The sequence below is a fragment of the Neoarius graeffei genome, chromosome 4 (genome assembly GCF_027579695.1).
Source record: "Neoarius graeffei isolate fNeoGra1 chromosome 4, fNeoGra1.pri, whole genome shotgun sequence".
In the NCBI taxonomy this organism is placed as follows: domain Eukaryota; kingdom Metazoa; phylum Chordata; class Actinopteri; order Siluriformes; family Ariidae; genus Neoarius; species Neoarius graeffei.
The window spans coordinates 925,729-949,386 of record NC_083572.1 but is presented as its reverse complement, the minus strand read 5'-3'; the positions used below and the strand labels follow the sequence as shown (position 1 = coordinate 949,386).

The 23,658-nt window shown below is 42.9% G+C and overlaps 1 protein-coding gene across 3 annotated transcripts; it reads right to left on the bottom strand.

The window, feature by feature from the left end:
* Positions 1-5,988: 5,988 nt before the first annotated feature.
* Positions 5,989-19,364, bottom strand: rgl3a (ral guanine nucleotide dissociation stimulator-like 3a). Of its 3 annotated transcripts, XM_060918536.1 has the most exons (18): positions 18,935-19,364; positions 18,618-18,667; positions 14,674-14,954; positions 13,834-13,878; positions 13,551-13,720; positions 13,365-13,477; positions 12,954-13,238; positions 12,765-12,868; positions 12,583-12,664; positions 11,437-11,514; positions 11,122-11,208; positions 10,999-11,031; positions 10,737-10,858; positions 8,735-8,827; positions 8,511-8,634; positions 7,356-7,586; positions 7,138-7,252; positions 5,989-7,056 (listed from the first exon to the last, which is right to left on the bottom strand). In XM_060918536.1, exons 1-18 carry the CDS (start codon positions 18,948-18,950, stop codon positions 6,920-6,922), a joined length of 2,166 nt encoding a protein of 721 aa, XP_060774519.1. In that variant the 5' UTR covers positions 18,951-19,364; the 3' UTR covers positions 5,989-6,919. The 3 variants fall into 3 exon arrangements, with proteins under 3 accessions (XP_060774519.1, XP_060774521.1, XP_060774520.1); XM_060918538.1 differs by lacking the exon at positions 13,834-13,878; XM_060918537.1 differs by lacking the exon at positions 18,618-18,667.
* Positions 19,365-23,658: the final 4,294 nt, after the last annotated feature.

The following is a 23,658-nucleotide window of genomic DNA, read 5'->3' as shown; positions in this document are numbered from 1 at the left end:
CAGTGCTGTGTAACAGTCAGAGGTGAAGCTGGAACTAAGTTTTCAGTGTAGATGAGTTTACACTTCTTTACAGTTTCTCAGTAACATTGTTTTCCCTCTTGTTAACTTTATGAGAGGAGAAAGAGACTCCAGTGAGGGAACGAGTGTTTTTGCTGCTGTAACGTCAGTGACAACAGGAACTAATTCATCAAATGTAACTACTGTATAAACGGATAAAACCTATGAGGTGTTGCTCTTTAATAAATAAATTGTTGGGAAGCTGGTGTGGTGTAAGAGGAATAAAACACTCAGGGATGTGCTGCTGTAGATAAATAATCAGCTTCAGGGTGAGAACAGTAACTCCACTCCCCGCTCCACCCTGAGGAGCATTTTACTGTCAGATTTTAACAAGAAGTGGCTTCTCTGATTAATGTCTTATATTTTTGTAAACAAACCAGCACCAGGTCTCGAACAGCACAGATCAGTAAATATGAGTGAGTCGATCTGCGAGATCAGATTTGTGAGAAATCAGACACAAAGCACTGAGTGTGTAACTGCTGCAGGTCATAATGTCTGACACAGGACTGAAATAAACCCTGCACTGTTCAACTGGGACAGAGAGGAGAAGGGAGAGGACAGCTGGACACATGGATGTCCAGCTCAGGTGTCCTGTTTGTCCTGACGCTTCACTACCTCATCACTCACAGCGTGTGCCGCGTTTAAAGTGTGCGTTATCTGCTTTATATGCAGCTTAGAGCCGATTTACATCAATAAAATAACTCTGACTGCTGCATGAGACTAGAGACAGCAGCAACACCAGCAAACCTCACTCACACACACACACCTCTCAATGATGCAAAGTTTTTAATCTCATTTATTTTGATTTTTTTAGACATTAGTATAATATTTAAATATTTTAATTGTGATGTCTAGTGTTTCACTGCTGTCTTTAAAAGAACAAGAAAATAAAACTGTGTTGGTTTTAAACGTGTTTAATTTGGTTATCTCTCTCTCTCACACACACACACACACACACACACACAGGCGACCTGCAAAATCCTGAACTGAGCTCACCGTCCTAAAAATTGGAAATTTTTTAAATTTTAAAAATTTAAAAATTCCCACCTACATCGCCCCCTGGTGGCTCTGGGACTCCATCCATCTTCCATCTGTAGCCAGAGGTGTCGTAGTGGGGGGAAAAGGGGGACTGAGTTAGCCTGGCTAACGCAACTTCAAAGCTCTCCGAGAATTTGGTCTGGCCAAGCTATTAAGCCAAACCGTTTCCCAGAGCCCGTGGTTGACCCGCCTCCCTGAAATGCCTCAGTTTGCTACTGGTCGAAGCCAGAAAAGGCTGTGACGAAGCTTAAACCAATCACATCACTCTTTCCTCTGACGTATGTGACGCGACGGGGCTAACTGGTAGATTAAACTCTTACCGAAGCCGGTCGGGAGCAAGGCGAAAACGTCCTTCCTTTCAATAAATACCTCCAGGGCTGCTCTTTGCTCCGTTTTCAATGAGAACTTCCCGTTGAATGCTTTCAATACAGCATCTACCGCTGTGTTAAAGGCTTGCCGCTGCTCCATGTTCGTGATGTGAATGAAGCGCTTCCGGCGTAGATTCTGTAAACAATCTATGGCTTCCGGTCGCAGTTCTACTACGTCAGTGCCTTGAACACGCCTCTACCCAGGGCCGTTGGAGATGCTCAAAGTTGATTGGTTCCCGATTTTTCGGGAGCTTGGAAGAGCTGTAGATAGCCTGCCTGGCCAGACTAAGCTCGCAACAGGCCCTCGTGTTGCGTCACGCTTAGGATGGGCGGGCCCAGGCTAGGACTGAGTTACCAGGGCCCCAAGTGGGGGGAGGGCCCTTGAGGAGTCTGTAATCTTATTTTCCTTTAAATATCAATACCATTTAAAGATCATAATATATGTTGCTAACTAATGTAAATGTAATGTTTTGGGTCAATAAATCATTTGATTAATGGATTGAATTGTGTGTCCTAGCCTACATACAGCCGGGCGGCACGGTGGAGTAGTGGTTAGCACAGTCACCTCACAGCAAGAAGCTCTGGGTTCAAATGCAGCGGCCGGCGAGGGCCTTTCTTAAGGATGTGATTCTTCCGGATTTTCAGGCATAAAAATGCAACCCTCGTGAATCATGCAAATTCTTTTTTTTGGGGGGGGGTAGGACCACATTATCCATAGACATATAAACATAGACGCCGCCTTCTGCATAGAATCATACGTCATCCTCACCGCCATATTGGATGTGGCAAAGTGGAGATTCTTCACCGTCTCTGGTATAGCATCTAGACAGTAGCCGAGAATAAAGATGCCTCATTCATGTGCTGCGTTTAACTGTACCAACAGGTTTACCGTCCAAACGAGATCACATGGGATTACCTTTCACAGGTGAGACTGGAAAAATACTTTTCATTACTGTTCCTTCAGTCTTCAGTTTCCCAGCTCATCTCCACCGGGGGGGTGTAGAGTTATAAGCAGTGAGAATTAGAGAATACAGTGCCACACTATGATGAATGTTTTTAACCTTTCTGAATGGGAAGGAATCAGTGATGTATTTTGTTTTGCTATGACGTTAGAACCTGGCCGAACTCAGTTTGGCGCTCATTCAGCTCACTTTATTCAGCGAGAGCAGGTCTGTGTGGTGACTCAATAAATAAAACTGTACATTTTTATTTTCATTCACTATTCCCAGTTTTTCCACTATTTCCATCATTTATCATATTCAGTCTTGTCGGTTGGTTATTGTGGCCTCAGGTTTTGGTATCTTGCTACGGTATGCTGACTGATTAGCTTACCTGAGCTATCTATCGTGGATCTGTCGCTAGTTTGCAGTGTACAGGGTATTTCGCACACTATTTATAACCATCACATTAAAAGTTATATGTGTTGTTTTGATGCCTGTTTGTTTCCCAAATATATACGTGTGTGTCTTAATGGGTGAATAAAAGGCATGGAGTTAAATATTATTGTAGAAAGGGGCTTTATGAAGTTCAGTCCATTTACTTGCATTGGTTTATGGGGAAGATTTGCCACATCCAATATGGCGGACACTCTGACGTATCTCAGCAACGGGCCACCAGCTCAATGCGGCGTCTATGTTTATATGTCTATGACATTATCCATAGGCAACTCCAATGAGCCACGCGTGCGCATAATAACCTACCCTAGGTTAAGCGGTACCAATAATAATAAAAAAAGCCCATTATGCATAACGCGAGAGTAACCTTTATGTGACCCGAGTCCTGAAGACTTGAACAAAGTTAGCTAGCTAGCTGGTGTCGTTAGCATTACGGTTAGCTCGGCCAGGAAGCACCGGGTTTGCTAAAGCAGTGTGAGGGAAGAGTGAAGGTGCGATGCTGGGGCAAAAGGAGGCGGCGCGGGGCGCTGAGGGTCACCGGACGGAGTTCCACGCTTGGCCGCTTCCAGCCCTCAGGACACTCGAGGGCTGCGTGCTGCTCCTGCTGCTCCAGGCGGCCCTGTGCCTCGCCAGACCCAGCGGGATAATCAGCACCAACAGCCATAACAACCACCCGAGTGTCAACATTTACATGAGTGAAGAAACTTCTGGGTGAGTGTCTGTGTGTGGGGGGGTGTTCCTCTCTCAGTCCATGTTGGCTGTGTGTGTGTGTGTGTGTGTGTGTGCTAAAGCAGCCTGGATGTAGAAACACATTACACTGTTAGCTTGCAAATTAATTTAATACTTTACATAAGTACACACGAGTGAAGTTAGGAATTAATCAGTTTGTTAATTCATCAACAGTTTTGTTTTCCAGGTAGTAGTTTTAAAGTGTGTCCCAGTTTGAATTCACTGGAAATTGTAGTTAGTTAGTAACACATCTATAAACGAGCGCTATTACGCATGCGTATGAACAGGCCGAATCCCAAACGGCTCCTGGTTGGAGACGGAGTGCACTACTGTAGAAACCTTTTTATACTTTCTATAGGGCGGTTTTGGAGAGAGCTGGGGGGCATTTGGGATTCAGCCACAGCTAGCTGCTCTTTTGTTAATAATAATAATAATAATAATAATTAACTGAATCCCAAATGCCCCCCAGCTCTCTCCAAAACCGCCCTATAGAAAGTATAAAAATGCTTCTACAGTAGTGCACTCCGTCTCCAACCAGGAGCCGTTTGGGATTTGGCCTGTTCATAATCATGATGATAATTATATAATTATATAATAATAATTATTATTAGACTGCACGGTGGTGTAGTGGTTAGCACTGTCGCCTCACAGCAAGAAGGTCCTGGGTTCGAGCTGCGTGGCCAGCAAGGGCCTTTCTGTGTGGAGTTAAACTGCTCACCTTGAATTCCATTTGGCCATTAACGGGGCGCTGAGTCATTATAACATCTCATGGGTAAAGTTCTCTGAAACGGCCTGTTTATACCACACCACACCGCTGCCGCGTCGCATTATGGGTCTATATATTTTCCTGCTTTTTTGTCCTTGGCCAATCACATCCCTGCTTTCTGTGTGGAGTTTGCATGTTCTCCCCGTGTCCGCGTGGGTTTCCTCCGGGTGCTCCAGTTTCCCCCACAGTCCAAAGACATGCAGGTTAGGTTAACTGGTGACTCTAAATTGAGCGTAGGTGTGAATGTGAGTGTGAATGGTTGTCTGTGTCTATGTGTCAGCCCTGTGATGACCTGGCGACTTGTCCAGGGTGAACCCCGCCTTTCGCCTGTAGTCAGCTGGGATAGGATCCAGCTCGCCTGCGACCCTGTAGAACAGGATAAAGCGGCTAGAGATAATGAGATGAGATGATGCCTTTTTTGTTTGCACTGCAATAGTATACTAATCGAAAATTAAATTAATATTTATTATTGGGCCATAACATAATTAGGCTAATAGCCTAATTTAGTCTCAATGTCATAGGTTCATAAGGGTAGGCTGTCAAATTAGTAGCAAAGCTAACTTGTGAAGCGCATGGCACTCAGTTTCAGAGACTGTCACAGAGGGGGTGCAGCAACAGACCCCTCATCCTCCGATACTGGGGATTTGAGACAAGGTGAGCCTTTAGTTTAAAATGAAAGCACATAATTTTAGCTATTTGTACTGTAATGTGTTAAGCAACACTAAAGTCATGCTCTGTGTTTTACTGAAGCCTATGTTTGGCTATAGCCTAATGAGAATCAGAGACTAAAAGTTTACATTTTTTTGTCACAGCCACAAGAAAAATACAATGCCACATAGTTTATGATGCAAATGAATATGGTGGCATTTACTGTTACAACTTTTAATCATTCTGCAAATAAAGATTCAGTGAAGTACTGTGTGATTAGGGTTTTTTATTCATTTAAGAGTTGTTAGATTAATGTGTGGCTACATAACGGACTGGACTGGTACTGCGCCCTTGTTGTTGGATACTTTCAGCATTGTTAACTGCTGAGCTTTTTTTTGGGGGGGGGGCTGGCCATTGCTTGTGCATAGGGCCCAGAATTTGGTGCTCCACCCCTGTCTGTAGCTGCTTATCCTGTTCTACAGAGTTGCAGGCGGGCTGGATCCTATCCCAGCTGACTATGGCGAGAGTCGGGGTTCACCCTGGACAAGTTGCCAGATCATTACAGGGCGACACATGACCATTCACACACGGTCAATTTAGAGCCACCAAGTATCCTAACTCCTCCGGGTGCTCCGGTTTCCCCCACAGTCCAAAGACATCCAGGATAATTGGAGAACATGCAAACTCCTCACAGAAGGGCCCTCGCTGGCTGCTGGGCTCGAACCCAGGACCTTCTTGCTGTGAGGTGACAGTGATAACCGCTACACCACCGTGCCGCCCAGCTCCAGGACTCTTGACACGTTATTTACACGTTCTGTAAAGAGAAACAGCTCAGTGTGTGGATCAAAAACATTTAAAATAAACTAAGTGATTTTAATTTGCATTATTTATTTAATAATTAATTATATATGCAGTGACTGAAACTGTAAACCCCATTGGTGACATTTGTTTCGAAAGATGTTTACTAATAACATTTACACACACAAGCTTTGTAATTAACTGGAAAACATTTATTGATGAGAATTATTTCAATTAAAACTGTACCAAGACAAACAGTTTGAGAACAGTAACCCCCCCCCCCTTTAGATTAGCTCTGTATTATAATTATTCCTGTACATAAATCATATATACATAAAATATCTGTACTATACACCGTTTTAGACATGCACTGAATCAGATCTACACACACACTCAGAAAAAAACAAATATTGAGGAAATAATTTAACACCGATGACTGCAGTTTGGTATTTATTTTATCTCTGATTTTTCAGTGAATAATGAAATATTAGTGTTTAATCAATCGGTTCTGTGTGGAACAGCAGTGCTGCGTTTTGTGTTCTTTAAACAATTAATGAGAAACTTTCTAAATTTACACAACACTGCTGCCTGCCCCACAAAAAAAGAAAAAATTTATTTTAAATTAATTTTTCCACACGAGTTACTGCAGCTTCAGATGATTTTTACATTAAAGGAAAAAAGTTCAGATTCCCGTAAAACCTGACAAACTGAACAGCGATAATAAAAGCAGATCAGGGCGCTGTAACGGACATCAAAATAAATAAAATCCACGTAGTTAACACACTAAAATTAAGATCCAAATAATTAATATAATTATTATAACACAAAATTCACACCTGCATCAAATAAATACCTGTACTGTACACGTTAACACACCTGCTGATCATCAGGTATACAGCACAAGACATACTGTATTCATAAAGTCTTTAGCTTTGAAACACACACACACACACACACACACACACACACACGAGAAGTAGAATAAAATCAGCAGCAGCACACACACACCTGTCACTCAACATCATGACCAATAAAACTTGGTGAATTTATAATCTTAACACATGAAGCTTAACAAGTCTCTCTCGCGCTCACTCACACACCCAGTCCTCCAGGTCACATGGTTATTTGTGAGCTCTGCGGAGGACAGCGGGACTAGAGTTCAAGCTGTGACTCCTCCAGCGATGACGCAGGACAAAGTCGTAACTGTCTGAGGGACACATCGCGTAGAACACATTCGCTTTATCTGGAATCAGCAGTTCTGAAGGGGGAACACACACAGGGTTATTATACTCTCTCTGTGTGTGTGTGTGTGTGTGTGTGTGTGTGTGTGTGTGTGTACCTTTATCACAGTGCAGGATCTGTGTGAGTGTGAAGTCGTTGCAGCTCATATTCTCCACGTTGTGTTTCTCCAGAGCTCTCTGTATCACCTGACTCGTCTTCTCCTGACTGCTTATCTACACACACACACACACACACACAAAAACACGTCATTACACAACTGAAACCCTGACCTGCTGTGTTCCACAAGGAGTTTAATCATCACTAGTGATGGTGTACCAGGATGCTCTTGTAGATGTTTCCACTGTGGAGCTCCATACTGACTCTGATGATGCAGCTGTCACTCTGTTTATTATACACAGCCTGGGTGGGGGAGGGGAAGGATGGAGACGCAGCATCAGAGCTCAGACTGGAGAGGTCACACTGAGAGGAGGACGACGCAGGAGAGGTGCAGTGTGAATCAGGACACGACCCAGCAGAGTCCGCTGAGATGTTCAGGCATGATCCAGACTGCAGCGTGCGCACACACACACACACACACACACACCATGTTTATGATTATTAAAGGTTAGACTGTACACCTATTGGACCACATGGTGCCACAGACTCCCACTGTGTGGTTCTGAATTTAAAGCCACACTTTGATCAATTTTGTGTAAAAATTGGACCCAGAGCAGGCGCAGTAAATCTGGGTGGTTGCTTCTCACCCCACCTATACTGATTGTGGACACACCCCTTGTTGGTGCCAGGAGCACTCGCAGAGACAAGATTTATCACCAGTACAAAAACTTACAATGGCACAACAAACAGCAAAGAGGTCATTAATAAACAGCATTACTCATGAATGAATATATAAACAGGTAACGTGGAGCTGTATAACTTTCACAGGTGTAAATGTCTTTAGTGCCGTCAGGAACAGATTTTAGAGCCGAGTCACGACTGACTGAGTTTACCATGACTACCATAGCGGACATTAATGTCATTTAAATGAATTGTAAGGTGCCTGCAAATATTCTGCTCAACATTTACAATAATTTACACAAACATAAATTATTCATATTTATTCTTTAAATCAGTATTCAGAGATTTTCAGTCTTAAACAGAAGGCTTGCGGCTGTGTAACACTGTTCTGTAGCAGTGTTTCATTATTTACTGTTTATTATTTAACAGTAGAAAATGTTATTGATTTTAAAAAAGAGAAATTAAATGTCAGAAATAAATCTAAGGCTGTGTACAGTATTTTACAGCTCATGTTAAATTCTATAATTTGATACTGTAATTCTCATTTATTTCCCAAAGTTATACCGTCATGACGATATACATCACGCATCGCATGATGTGTGTACTGTACAGCACTAACATGGAGACACATGTCTGTCTGTCTTGTATCTGACCAATCAAGAGATCAGAAGTTGATCGTGTGATCATGGTTACCTGGGATTTGGGGCGGAGTGGAAAGGAGAAATCGTCCATCTCAGAGCCACTGGAGCCTGATGAGGAAACACTCATCTGATCCAGGTGTGTTTTCTTCCTCGAGTAGTCACTGCTGCTCAACAACCTGTATATACACACACACACACGACTGCATGTCAGTACCATCACTGTGCTGAGTATAGGCATGGATAGACGAGTAGATAAGGTGCATGAGTGAGACATACAAGCCAAGTTTCTTGTTGACAAGTCGATGGCTCCAGCTCGGTGAACCAGGACACGAATCCACCGGAGGCTCCAACTGTCTGGACAGATCATAACTACACACACACACACACACACCTCAAAAAATTAGAATATTGTGAAAAAATTCAATATTTTCCATCAGTTATTTAAGAAAGTGAAAATGTTATTATAGACTCATTACACAAACTAAAATGTTTCAAGCATTTTTCTATTTTAATCAGTATGGCATACAGTACAAAAACAAAAACCCATCTCAAAATATTAGAATATTTCATTTCGAGTTTGAGTAAAACAGTATGAACACAGTGTATCTCTCGGTCTAGTTCAATACACACAACCACAATCATGGGGAAGACTGCTGACTTGACTGTTGTCCAGAAGATGATCACTGATGCCCTCCACAAGGAGGGTAAGCCACAAAAGGTCGTTGCTGAAAAGGGTGGCTGGAAAAGGTGTGCAAGCAACAGGGATGGCTGCAGTCTTGAGGATTGTCAAGAAAAGTTGATTCAAGAACTTGGGAGAGCTTCACAAGGAGTGGACTGAGGCTGGTGTCAATGCATCAAGACCCATCACGAACAGACATCTTCAAGAAAGGGGATACAACTTTCGCATTCCTAATATCAAGCTGCTCCTGAGCCAGAGACAATGTCAGAAGTGTCTTATCTGGGCTAAGGAGAGAAAGAAATGGACTGCTGCTCAGTGGTCCAAAGTCCTCTTTTCAGATGAAAGTACATTTTGCATTTAATTTGGAAATCACGGTTCTAGAGTCTGGAGGAAGAGTGGAGAGGCACAGAATCCAAGGTGTTTGAAGCCCAGTGTGAAGTTTCCACAGTCTGTGATGATTTGGGGTGCCATGTCATCTGCTGGTGTTGGTCCACTGTATTTTACCAAGTCCAAAGTCAACACAGCCATCTACCAGGAGATTTTAGAGCACTTCATGCTTCCATCTGCTGACGAGCTTTTTGGAGATATAATCTGTGGTTGGTAGAAGAGAGCAACTGGACTTGCTTGAAAAGTCTTGAAGACGTTTCGCCTCTCATCCGAAAGGCATCCTCAGTTGTCTGTCTGTCTAATAGGGAGTATCAAGTCTTAGCCAGAGAGGATCGTTCATTTTTGTCAACCTGGAACGACCATCACTGAACAGAGGTGGGTGTCATCGGCCACCTACAATGCAGCCATCAGCATTCTGATTCGGATTCTATGATGATCCATGAGAGGATAAATACTTGATACTCCCTATTAGACAGACAGAACTGAGGAAGCCTTTCGGATGAGAGGCGAAACGTCTTCAAGACTTTTCAAGCAAGTCCAGTTGCTCTCTTCTACCAACCACAGATTACTATGTACCTGGACGACTGAGTATCTTCACAGATATTTTTGGAGATGCTGATTTCCTTTTCCAGCAGGACTTAGCACCTACCCACAGTGCCAAAACTACTACCAAATGGTTTGCTGACCATGATATTACTGTGTTTGATTGGCCAGCCAACTTGCCTGACCTGAACCCTATAGAGAATCTATGGGGTATTGTCAAGAGGAAGATGAGAAACACCCGACCCAAAAATACAGATACGCTGAAGGTCACTATCAAAGCAACCTGGGCTTCAGTAACACCTCAGCAGTGCCACAGACGGATCACCTCCATGCCACACCGCATTGATACAGTAATTCATGGTAAAGGAGCCCCAACCAAGTATTGAGTGTATAAATGAATATACTTTTCAGAAGTTGGACATTTCTGTATTGTAAATCCTTTTTTTGATTGATCTTAGGGAATATTCTAATAATTTGAGATACTGAATTTCTGATTTTCATGAGCTATAAGCCATAATCATCAAAATTAAAACAAAAAAGGCTTTAAATATTTCACTTCACATGTAATGAATATAGAATATATGAAAGTTTACCTTTTTGAATTAAGTTATGAAAAAAAGGAACTTTTTCAGGGTATTCTAATTTTTTCTCACACACACACACACTGACCTCTGTTGGTCAGACAGGGGTGAACACCTGTTGAGGCAGGAGGAGACACAGGGGTGAGCTGGGAGAGAGTAGAGAGAGCACGACACCTGCAACTGGCGGATCTGAGACAGAACCTCAAACTCCTGAGAGAGAAACAGGCAGAGAGAGACAGGAAGAAGAGAAACAGCTTTTAGAGAGAGATATTCCGGTCACTAACAGACTACACCAATCAGTTGGTAGCAGCTGTGTGCGCGTGCGTGCATGTATACACAGTTATACTCACTCGTCTTCGTTTTTCAAAGTTAATTAGTCCACCCTGAAACATAGACATTGTTATTACTACTACAGACAGGTAAATCTCAGGTAGGGTGTGTGTGTGTGTGTGTGTGTGTATATATATACACACCTCCAGTGTGTCAGGTAGAGCTGTGTCCAACATAGTCAGGACGGTCAGGTACGTCCCCAGGTACGGTACCTCCCCCCCACTGTAGTTCTGCATGTGCACACACACACTTCCCATTTTAGAGTGGTACTTTCCCAATAGCTCAAATGGAACATGTGTTAGTGACATGTCCTTCACACTGCTTTTTATTTACAGAGCCTCAGGACTTGCCGACTTGCTGACAAAAGGTTACAGTGACATTCAGTGCGATTCTGCCACAATAACACTGTGGGGATTATAAACACCCAAGACATTATTAACATCTGTGTGTGAGCTCACCGTGTGTTTGGAGGTGGGAATGAGTTTAACAGATCTGAGTGTTGTAGAGGGGTTCTCCTCAGTGTGCTCATTACTGTCCTGAGAAAAAAAAAAACCCCCACACACACACACAGTCAGGGGCTGTGTATAATGATACACTGATTATTCATAATTAATTAGCTTTGTTGGATCCAGATGGTGGCACGGTGGTGTAGTGGTTAGCGCTGTCGCCTCACAGCAAGAAGGTCCAGGTTCGAGCCCCGGGGCCGGTGAGGGCCTTTCTGTGTGGAGTTTGCATGTTCTCCCCGTGTCCGCGTGGGTTTCCTCCGGGTGCTCCGGTTTCCCCCACAGTCCAAAGACATGCAGGTTAGGTTAACTGGTGACTCTAAATTGAGCGTAGGTGTGAATGTGAGTGTGAATGGTTGTCTGTGTCTATGTGTCAGCCCTGTGATGACCTGGTGACTTGTCCAGGGTGAACCCCCCCTTTCACCCGTAGTCAGCTGGGATAGGATCCAGCTCGCCTGCGACCCTGTAGAACAGGATAAAGCGGCTAGAGATGAGATAAGATGTTGGTTCCAGTATGAAGCTAAAACAATTTAGAGAACAGGAAGCTATAATGCGTTAAGCTGATCACACCTGGTCTACCTGCACACACAGGTACACACTACACCTGATATGGCACTTAAACACAGATTATAAAACGTGTGTGTGTGTAAGCTATCTGATGTTTGTCCTTAGGCACACACTGATAAGACCAAATGGTGAACTCCCTGTTTATATCCCCTAGTTCACACGTCACAGCTGTGTTTCAGCTACAGTGTCGTTGGGAACATGACCTGAACCCCACACACGCCTCTACACATGTATATCTCTGCCTGCCTGTCTCTCTGTCTGTCTGTATAGGAACTCCTTGCAGAGAAAGTTTATATGGAGACTTTATAAACTTGCATAGAAGTCATAATTACTGGCTTTTGATTCACCAATATACTGTAACTCTGAGCAGACTCTCTCTCACACACACACACACACACGTGCGCACAGATAAGCTCAGGTGTGTACAGGCTGAGTGCACCACTCACTGTTTATTCAGTCAGTTCTCCATCATTGTGCACTTGGGTAATTAAATACTGTGCGCTCTGATTAGCTCAGAGCAGCAAACACACACACCTCCAGGATCTCTCTGCTGGCCAGAACACAGTTTTCATCAGGGAAGCTCTCACAAAGCTGATCAAAGTTGCCCAGACTCGCTCTGAAATCACACACACACAATTAATACGTAAAAAGCAAATTTCCATGAAGTGGTGAAAAATGTGTGTGTGTGTGTGTGTGTGTATGTATGTATAATGTACTTGCTGACTGCAGCCCAAGTCTTTTTGAGGCGATACACAGCGTTGGACTGTAGAGCCGAGAGAATCGCACGCAAAGATGAGAAGTTCCTCAGCTGATGACACTCCTACACACACACACACACAGAATAAATCACATCACAAACATGTTGAACATAAATTTCATACACGCACACAAACACGTGCACATACCTGAGCCACAGAAACCCACTTCTCAATGATGCGAGCACGGTGGGCAGGGCTTGTGTGGTGCCAGCCAGGGTGTAGTCTGGGTGATCTGGGTGACTGTAGAGAGCTGGAGGCAGAATTGGGAGTTGCGGGCGGACAGAGCAGCGAGGTGATGACCAGGCTAGTGACAGAGTTAAACTGGGTGATGGTGGCTCTCACGCTGGGTGCTAAGCTCCGGTTCTCCTTCTTATCCCTCTGAGACCAAACACAGCCGAGACAGTGGAACGGAACCACACGCACAAACAGGGCCTGCGGAGAACACGCACGGGTCAGAATCACACTGAGGTTCTTTGGGTTAAAGTGACCCACCTGCCCTTGACGACTTCCCCTTACTAATGTGCACTCATGAGAAAACTGATACACACTGACACTTACAGCATCCAATCTGGTGAGCTCCTCAGCGATGTCCCGGGCGGAGCAGCTCAGGACACTACCCGTTTCTTCTCCAGAAACGTCAGTGATGTTTGACCTGTTCGCAGTAAACCTGTCTATATCGAGAGAGAACACGTGTGAATGTGTGTGTGTGTATACGTGTGTGTGTGTGTATATACGCGTGTATACCTTCCTCCTGAAAGGCGTGTAAGAGTGTGCCGGCGTGCTGAGCAAGGCGTCTGAAACACAGGCGATGGCGCAGATGGAGCGAGAGCAGACGGAGTGAGGAATGGAGAGGAGAGTCTTTCAGGTCCTCAGAGAACTCCTCCAACCACAACTTCACCAACGCTGGGAGAGAACTGCAGAGAGAGAGAGAGCGAGAGAGAGGTGTTTTATCAGATGATGTGTGTAAAGAGAGAGAAAAAAAAGATTGTGTGTGTTGGGGGAAGAGCGAGAAAGAGAGGAGACTCACCTCCTCACACATACACTATTGTCTAAGTTGATGATTTTGTCTTCCCTAGAAAAAAAACAAAACAGGAATGTGAGCTGATCTACACAATGACGCACACAGGACTGGTTCTCTTTGCTTCTCTCTGTGCTTGTTGTTGTTTTCTTTCTCACAGCGTCACACTCATCTACATTCTGACATCTTTACATCTAATTATAGCTCACACACACCCACACAGACACACCCACAGTATTTTATCACTTAATTACACTATAAACTTAAAGTAATAAAATCATATTAAAGCAATAGATTAGATAAAACTTTATTGATCCCTTTGGGTGGGTTCCCTCAGGGAAATTAAGAATAAACTGCATCGTTATTCCTGGGACGTGCATAATTACAGTAATGACAAGGTTCTGACTTCAACACCCACAGGCATGTTTTCTTTCTTTCTCTCACGTACGTGCGTGCGCGCGCACGCTTTTCTACAGCACAAAGCTCTGAATGATAAAGTAATCAGTATAATTTATCATGAGATCTATATCGTAGCTCACTATCAAAGTGTTCAGGGTTTTCAGGAACACTCATGATGTAATGTTCATGCCAAACTGAAATTTAAGAAAAAAAAAAATGTTCAGGGTATCTGTTTAGGTGTTGACAGCGTTGCTATAATAACTGCTTTTCAACAAACAAATGGACATTCTGACAAAATATACAGCAAAAACAGCTTAGAGTAAATTCTAAATACTAAACACTATATGACTGGTGTGTGTGTGTGTGTGTGTGTGTGTGTGTGTGTGTGTGTGTGTGTGTGTGTGAGAGAGAGTGAGAGAGAGAGAGAGAGAGAGAGAGAGAGAGACTGACCTTTGAAACAGCATCTCAATGAGTGTGTTGGTGCAGGTGAAGGCTCTGTAGGTGGAGAGGAAGATTCTGGCATAGTCGGGTTCCTCACACTCAGGCTTCACCAGCTCGGAGATGAGGTGCTCCAACATGGCTGCCTTCACCCTGCGCACCTTCAGCGTACGGTACTGAACACCGGCCACGCCCACCAAATCTGAGGGTGAGGGACACACCGGCTCCCTGTGGAGGGTCACACTGTACACCACACCATCCTCCACCTCCTCCCCCCATTCCTGCACTGGGTTCTGCGCGCACATGCACACACACACACACACACACACAGAGTAGCATTATAGGACTGCACTCTAAATTGCTCTCTACCGCAAAGGAATAAAACACACAATGTGCATTTTAATGTTTCCATAGTAACCATATCTTTACAAACAATTCTGTCATCAGAACAAATGACCCAGGCCTCAGCAGTCACGTTTTAACTCAAAGGTTTAACACTGAACCTCAGCAAGATCAGATCCAAAAAAACTCAGCTCCTGAGTAACACACTCTCTCCTGAAGACTTTGACACACTCACACTGAAGACTCAACATATACATGTTAAATGCCTACTTAAAGAAAACGTCTCTATATTAACGATTACACACAAATTTTTATAACATGCTTTTCATCAATTTCTTAGTAGAAATAAGGAAGAAGATAGAAGGAGAAAGGGGAGAAAAGCATGAAGGAAGACAGACAAGAAAGGGGGGAAGAAAGAAAACAGGAACAGACGGAGGCAGGTCTGTGAGGACATTAGTTTAGCTCGGTTCACAGACAGACAGGTGACGAGGCAACAATACAAATTCCACAGTGAGAAATCTGTGTCGAGCTTGTTTCATCTGCTGGGGAGATAAACACATAACTAAAGCAGAAAAAGACGTTAGTTTTACTTTATTACCTCGCCCGGGACGGGGTCCACCAGAGGGCCAGGTATTGTTTTTGGTTGGGTTTCTTCGTTTGTTTTGTAAACGATATTACAGGAAAACAGCTAGATCAACCTTCATGAAACTTTCAGGATAGATGGACATTGACCTCAAATCGAACCTCCAACATTTTGAGGGTCATCCAGTCAAGGTCACAGTGACCAAAAAGGTAAAAAGAAAGCTCTGAGCTCAGACTGCAGGAGCGCTGCCTCAGAAAGACTCCTCCCACAAACATGCTGATTGGATCACTACCTGCCTCATTTGCATACACTATGCTGTCATTGGATGGTTTCTTGGTTCGTTTACCAAGAAACCATTACCTTGGTTCGCAAAGGAAATGGTTTTGACCATGCCCACTTTTAAATCTAATTGATAAAAACTTCTCCACTCTGTTGATTTATTACTGTATGGACATGGGATCAGAAAACTATTTTATTTATAAGCCACATGGACCCATAGGGGACCGATTTTTTTTTTTTGCAATATCTTCCTTCATATTCATCATAAGTGCTACCAAACAAGGTTTGTTTTGCCTGGAAACACTTGTTAATGAGTGTCTCTGACTCAGTGTTCTCCTCCTCTCATATCTGTGGTGTTTATTCTGTGGCGCGAGTGTTGATAAGTAAGTAAATTTAATTTATAAAGCACATTTAAAATAGTTTTCACTGACCAAAGTGCTGTACATAGGGTAGCTAGGAAATCAGAAGTAAAATGCACAAACACAAAAGAAAAGATGCATTAATAGCGGCAACAAAAACACATTACAAACACCGAGATTACCAGATAGACAAAGAGGCCAGAATTACACAAACAAATGAACAACAACATTGAATAGCACCCACTACAAGAAGAACTAGGGAATGGGCAGCTAAGACGATGCAAAAGCCAGTGAGTAGAGGTGAGTTTTGAGCCTGGATTTAAAAGAGGAGATGGAGGGGGCGAATCTAATGTCTGGGGGCAAACAGTTCCACAGACTTGAAGCAGCTACTGCAAATGCCCTATCACCTTTCTGTTTGAGGCGAGTCCGGGCCACATGGAGGAGACCTTTATCAGCAGATCTAAGGGACCTAGGTGCAGGGGGTGGTTTCAGGAGATCGGAGATGTAAGTAGGGGCTTTACCATGCAGTGCCTTGTAGACTATTAGTAGGACTTTAAATTGGATCCTAAAACTAATGGGAAGCCAGTGTAAAGAAGCCAGGACAGAGGTAATGTGCTCTCTTCTTGGTACCTGTCAGCAGTCTAGCAGCTGCATTTTGCACCAACTGTAAACGCATTAATTGAGACTGGGGGAGACCAAGATAGAGGGAATTGCAATAATCTAGCCGGGATGTAATAAAGGCATGAATGACTTTTTCTAGGTCTTCAAAGGATAAAGAAAGTTTGAGACGGGAAATCATTCTCAACTGGAAGAAGCCATTCTTAATAACAGTACTAATCTGCTTTTTAAAGCAGAGTTCTGAATCAAGAGTGACACCTAGGTTTTTAGCATATGACTTAATGTATGGAGAGAGATGGGCAAGCTTGTCAGCCGCTGAGGATCTAGATTTGGGAGGACCAAAAATGATAACCTCAGTTTTGTCATTATTTAGCTGGAGGAAGTTGTTGTTCAACTTCCTCTTAGAATGAATTGATAAATTCCTGTGGGTTATTGGTGGTGTTACTCAGCCAGAACCAAACCAGAACCCTGTGTGTGTTTAATAACGGAGTGTTCAGTCAGACTGCTGGAGGTCTCTCTCTCTCTCTCGCTCTCTCACACACACACAGCAAATGAGACACACCATGACAAGGACACACAACACAAATCTCAACACAGTAACTTATTGGGTGTTTCTCAACACACACATTAGTTGGTTTTGTTGCGGATCATTCCCACCACGGTTCTGCAGAAACTGAATTCTGCAGTCACACCGACAAGCACTGAAGCAGCAAAGAGATTTCATTTCTTGTGCAAGGACACAATTATTGCCCAACTGTGACACAGAAACAACACAAAGATTTATAGAGGAACACAACAAGATTAATTTTATACACACCTATAAAACACACAAACAGAAAAGAGTATGACGTGCTAATGATAATATTTGTGTTACGTGTCGAGGAATATCGTAATTGAACACCAGCACAAACCTGTGGAGCATCAGGTATACATGTCCCTGTGAATGAGCTGTTACTATAGAAACGATCACATATTAGAATATAATAAATATAAATCTGCACTATTGTCAGAACTGCTGTTCTGGAAAATTAATCAACACTTTCTGACCAATCAGAGTCCAGAACTCATCAGCTGTGCTGTAGTGTAACATGAAATAAATAATGGATCACAAACTGAAAACAAATAGTGTTAAATATAGTGATTATACAGAGAACACACTCAGCTGAAACTGCAGCTACCAGCCCTGCTTAGGCATTCAGGAAGAGAAAAAGCACACACACCCGTCAAACAGGTGCAAACGGGATTCCCAAGCACAGAGCAAATAACTTTAAAAAGTGTCCAGTGATCGATAGGAGTGTGTGGTTTTGTTAATATTTCTCACATCATGTATATTGCAGTGCATTTTAAAGTTGTCTATACAATTATTTTAATAAAAACAATTAGTGAGAGACTCACACTGCTGAATTAAACCCAGGAACGCAAACTAATGCATAAACATGCAAAACACCAAACAAGTGCATGGTTTTGATACCGACCCCAAAAGGAACACTACATATAGTGCATACATACGATCCAAAACTCAGATTTCATGCCATACGTAGCGAACAGAAGAGCACAGGGAACACAGCCGAATCACTGCAGAGATTTGAGAGTCGACTCCGCGAGCCCGATCTACAGTGTGAATGACAGGAATCTTCACATTTTCTCACTTCATATGCAAGTATTTAAACGATCAGTTTAAAAATCCCTCTTCACGTTTTATTTGTAGTTAAACTGTTAATACTAAAGAAATACTTAAGGCAGTGTTACTTCATTAAGCTTCGGAGTCGACTCACATTTCGAGATTCGACTCTTATGGACTTGAATCCCATCCCTCGCGCGCCTTCTGAAGCAGAATGAGTGAGAGAACAGTGAGAGTAAAATGTCTACACGAGGCTGCTGAATGAGTGAAGGCTTTATCTCAAACATATCAAAGTAGCACAAAACAGAGGAGAAGAAAAATAAACACAAAAAACAAAAGAACAAATAAAAACACTTAATTCAATTAAAACAATGGAACAATATTAACTTAACATGTTTGAAAAGGAGTAGGAAGAAGAATTAGCTTAATAAATAATTTGGAATAGCTTGGAATAAATAATTTAAAGATTACCAGAGTTAGCTGCCATTTTCCCATCGCTTTCCAGTCAGAAGTGACTCGAGCAGCGGTGATGAAGGAGATTAAAAGGCGGCCATCGGCTCTGCGAATCCTCCGCTCAGTCGGCACACAAAGCTCCGTCAAACCGGGACGGGTTTCTCCTCAGGAAATTAAAGATAAAATGCCGGATAGCTGTTTCTGAGGAGAGTTTACACTCCGCACACAAAACTAAATCAACCCGGGCCGGGTTTCTCCTCAGGAAATTACAGATGAATGGCGGATAGAGAGTTTACACTCCGCACACAAAACTAAATCAACCCGGGCCGGGTTTCTCCTCAGGAAATTACAGATGAATGGCGGATAGAGAGTTTGTTTACGCGGAGCTGCGGAACCTCAGAACTCTCCTGAATTTCACACGGGCGCGCGCGCGCTCGCACTTGCATTTACCACAGCGCTTGGGTTTCTAGATGGGCGGGGTTTAGAAAAACGCGCGTGGTTGCGTCACACACAATCAAAAGCGCGTGCTCGGTGATAATCGCGGTGACGCGCACAGCGGAATATTTTATCCGGGAGTAACCGGTCCTCGGGAGTGTAAAGAGTTCCGCCGAACTGATGATAAAAAACTGCCTATTTTATATTCGGACACAGTATAATAAATGTGTAAATGGTGAACTGATCAAATGTACCGAGTTCTCGATAATTACAAATATGACGTCACAGCTGAGTGGATTTTCCGAGAACTGGGATTTCCCACATATTAGAGTTCTGTTCCGTGTTACTACTTTACATTTACACAGAGACAATAAATAACACCCAGGGGTTGTTGGTTTTTATACTGAATGTATCTGACAATTTATGATTTTTGCTGAAAAAGGAAAAATATAGCCAATCTATTTTCATGTGATTAAGCCTAATAATGATTGTGATTTCAGTAGCGGGCGGCACGGTGGTGTAGTGGTTAGTGCTGTCGCCTCACAGCAAGAAGGTCCTGGGTTCGAGCCCCGTGGCCAGCAAGGGCCTTTCTGTGTGGAGTTTGCATGTTCTCCCCGTGTCCGCGTGGGTTTCCTCCGGGTGCTCCGGTTTCCCCCACAGTCCAAAGACATGCAGGTTAGGTTAACTGGTGACTCTAAATTGAGCGTAGGTGTGAATGTGAGTGTGAATGGTTGTCTGTGTCTATGTGTCAGCCCTGTGATGACCTGGCGACTTGTCCAGGGTGAACCCCGCCTTTCACCCGTAGTCAGCTGGGATAGGATCCAGCTCGCCTGCGACACTGTAGAACAGGATAAAGCGGCTAGAGATGATGAGATGAGATTTCAGTAGCTGACCTTCCATCACACCTGGCTGTTCTGGTGATGAAGTGTGGATCCTTTCTGGTGAAAATGTTTTTCTTAAATCTTTTCATTTTCCAGCTTCAATCACTTTTATTGGAAATCAGTTTCCAAATTCACTTCAAAACACAAAAGTTCAACGGAAGAAAAATTGAAGACAGTCAAAAACCTTCAGACAACATGCACTACAGTGATGAATCACTTTCAACAAGGATATAATGAACATTTTTGTTGGGAGGCAAAAAAGAAATAGGGGAAAAGTGAAATGTGTTCATCTAAACCTGAGTTCAATGCACGGGCGATTGCTCTAAGACAGCGAGGGAGGCTCAGCCTCCTCTAAAAATGATGAACATTGTGTAGGATGAATTGCGCTAGGCTTATGTTATAGCCGACCTTATAACATTGCTATTTCAGATCCAGAATCATAGAAATATATGTGCTCAACCCACTACAGTGCGAAATCATTCCGTTATAACTTTCCCCAGTTCGCCTAATGTGTGCGTGAGTTTTTCCCCCTCGTGACAGCGCGATGCAGCCCAGCCTCAGTGGACTTCAATGGCATTTGGGAGCTCTGCGCTTTCAATCTCAAAATGCAAGACGGTTATTGGACAAATACTGCGAAAACGCCCGCCCACGGACCCCGAGCCTCACAGTGGGAGGGACATGGCAGTTTCTGCGAGGAGACTGGTGATTGGTGAAAGCGGCCGGATATTTTCTTTGATTGACAGCTCGTTTCAAATATAGACAGGCAGCGGTGAATCTCAGTTCAGTCCCATGCGGATTCGCGAGTGCTGTGGTGTATTGTAAGAGATCAGCTTACGTTTCGATTTCATTCATTACATACGGTTTCTACCAGCTTTTTTAGTTTGTATATATTTTCATTGTAAATAAAGTGTAAATATAGTGTTGTCAAGTTTGCTATCTTAGTTCCAGAAATTTCATTTATTTGAGTAACTGAACTTGAACTTGAGGGGGCTAGTCAGCTAGCAAGAAAGCTGCGCACGGATGCCAAGCATTGCTGATTTAATTTTGGCAAAGCCATTTGCCAGTCTTCCTTTCGAGGAAAAAAATTAAAGAGCAGGGTAGACCAACGCCTCAAACTGACTTGGTGAAAAAGGTAGGGAATAATACTCGTTCCTTTCAGCTCTCCTGGTACGAGAAAGTGAATTGGCTAACAGCAAGTGACCCACATCAACAACAGTAAATAGGCTACTTTAGTAATATGTCATGGATTAAGGTATTAGGCAGAGACCCGTCCACCCGTAAATTTGACGGGCGATTGCCGATTTCAACGGGCAAGTATACACACAGACGGATACTGAAACGGACGATAATGCCGAAAATTTTCGCACATGAATACTCCCACATGTCATCCGATAAATCCAGTTATGTTCCGCCCACACACGGACTGGCCATCGGGAGTAGCGGGAGTTTTCCCGGTGGGCTGGTGGTTCAGCGTGGGCCGGCGGAGAAAAAAAAAAACAGTTGCGCGCTGTCCTTTAATATGATAAGCAATGTTAACAGTTTCTTTAACAAACTGTTAACATTGCTTATTACAGTTGCGCGCTGGCCTTTAATATGATAAGCAATGTTAACAGTTTGTTAAAGAAACTGTTAACATTGCTTATCATATTAAAGGCCAGCGCGCAACTGTTTTTTTTTTTTTTTTTTTTTTTCTCCGCTGGCCCACACTGAACCACCGGCCCACTGGGAAAACTCCCGCTACTCCCGATGGCCAGTCCGTGTGTGGTTCCGCCATCATTTACAAATCGTAAGAAACACAGTTTAATACGAAAAATACTGAAAACTTGAAATGAAAAATCAGAATATTTCATCGTTTCCGCCATTTTGGCCCGCACTGAATCTTGTAACATGCGGACTGAATAAATCGCGAATTCTGATTGGTCGAAAATTGCCAAACACCCTGCGTTGTAGTTTCCTCTTTCTTGGCGGGAGAACCGCATTTTTTTTTTTGCTGACTCACTCTTCTGGATCAAGATGAATCCCAACAAACGCCCCAAATTGAATGTGACAAAAACTGATTCGTTTTTCCACAAAAAGACAGAAAAGGTATGTGTGATACATTGATTAACAAGGGGGTTTCATTGGGGTATGGTAAAATAGAATACTGTTGGGTTTTTTTTTTATTAAATACTGTAACTAGATCAAAAGATTATATACAATTCATTGTTGTTTATTTTCTTTTCACTTTTGTTACCAAATCAAACACCATACATACATCTGATACATTCAGGAGTGAAACTGAAAAAAATACAAAGTAAAAATATGCAATATTTCTGATCAAAAATTACACGCCATTTCACCCTGAAAATGTCCTAGAATGCAGGAAATGAAGTCTAAATTTCAAAAATTTTCTGGGGGGGCATGCCCCCAGACCCCCCTAGAGGGACTTCGCGCCTGCGGCGCTCGTCTTCGCACCTGCGGCGCTTATCAGGATTATATAAAATATTATTTTTGACTGGTAAATTTCTTTTTCTGCCTAATACCCTATCATGGATGGACCAAAAATATAGAATCTATGTAAAAAGTTTATGCTGAGTATATTATATTGGTAGGTGTGTATATTTATTTATTTATTTATTTATTTTCTGGATATGAATTAAACACAGCTACAATTTTGAAAACATTTTTAAACAAAAACACAGCCGAGAACATTTCACACTACAGACCTGGATTAAAAGTGAAGGGTTATCAAAATTGTCAATAAAACATTTCTCAGTCAAAATAAGTAAAATATAGGGAAAGTGTCATTGAATGAAATGTGTGGCACCCAGCTCTATGTTTGGCTCCCCAAGGTCAGTGCTTGTGCCTATTCCAGAACACTCTGCTGTTACTGCTGAGGTTCCTGACAAAGAGCTGCTTTCAATAATGATCAATTTTTAAACAACATGCCACAATTTTAAAATATAAAATGTTAAAATATACCCCCCCAACACCACCATCATGTATATTGGACAGTAGGCTAATGGGCCAAAAGAACCTGTTATTTCACAGTTTGTGACGCTGCCAACAATCAGCCAGATCAGAGGCAAGAGTATGGGCAAAACTGATGTGTTTTTTCTTTTTTCTTTTAAAATCTGGAAATATCGTAACCGACCAGCCTCCCCTGTTTGAAAGACTACCAGCCGCCACTGGTTCAATGAAAAAAACCCCTCCCTTTCACATGTAACATTTTCCACAAGAAGCGATGTTTTTCTGATTGGAGATGTGAAATACCTCTGGCCAGCGCAGGGTTAATCTGCGACATCAAACAACCAGAAGCAAGACTGAAATTGAACTGTGTGGAGAACAGGTTATACAACATTACGCAGAGGATATGACACAGTGGCATGAAGATATGAAGTTTATCTTTGAGTGGTGAATGGATATATTCACAAATGAGTGAAGCAA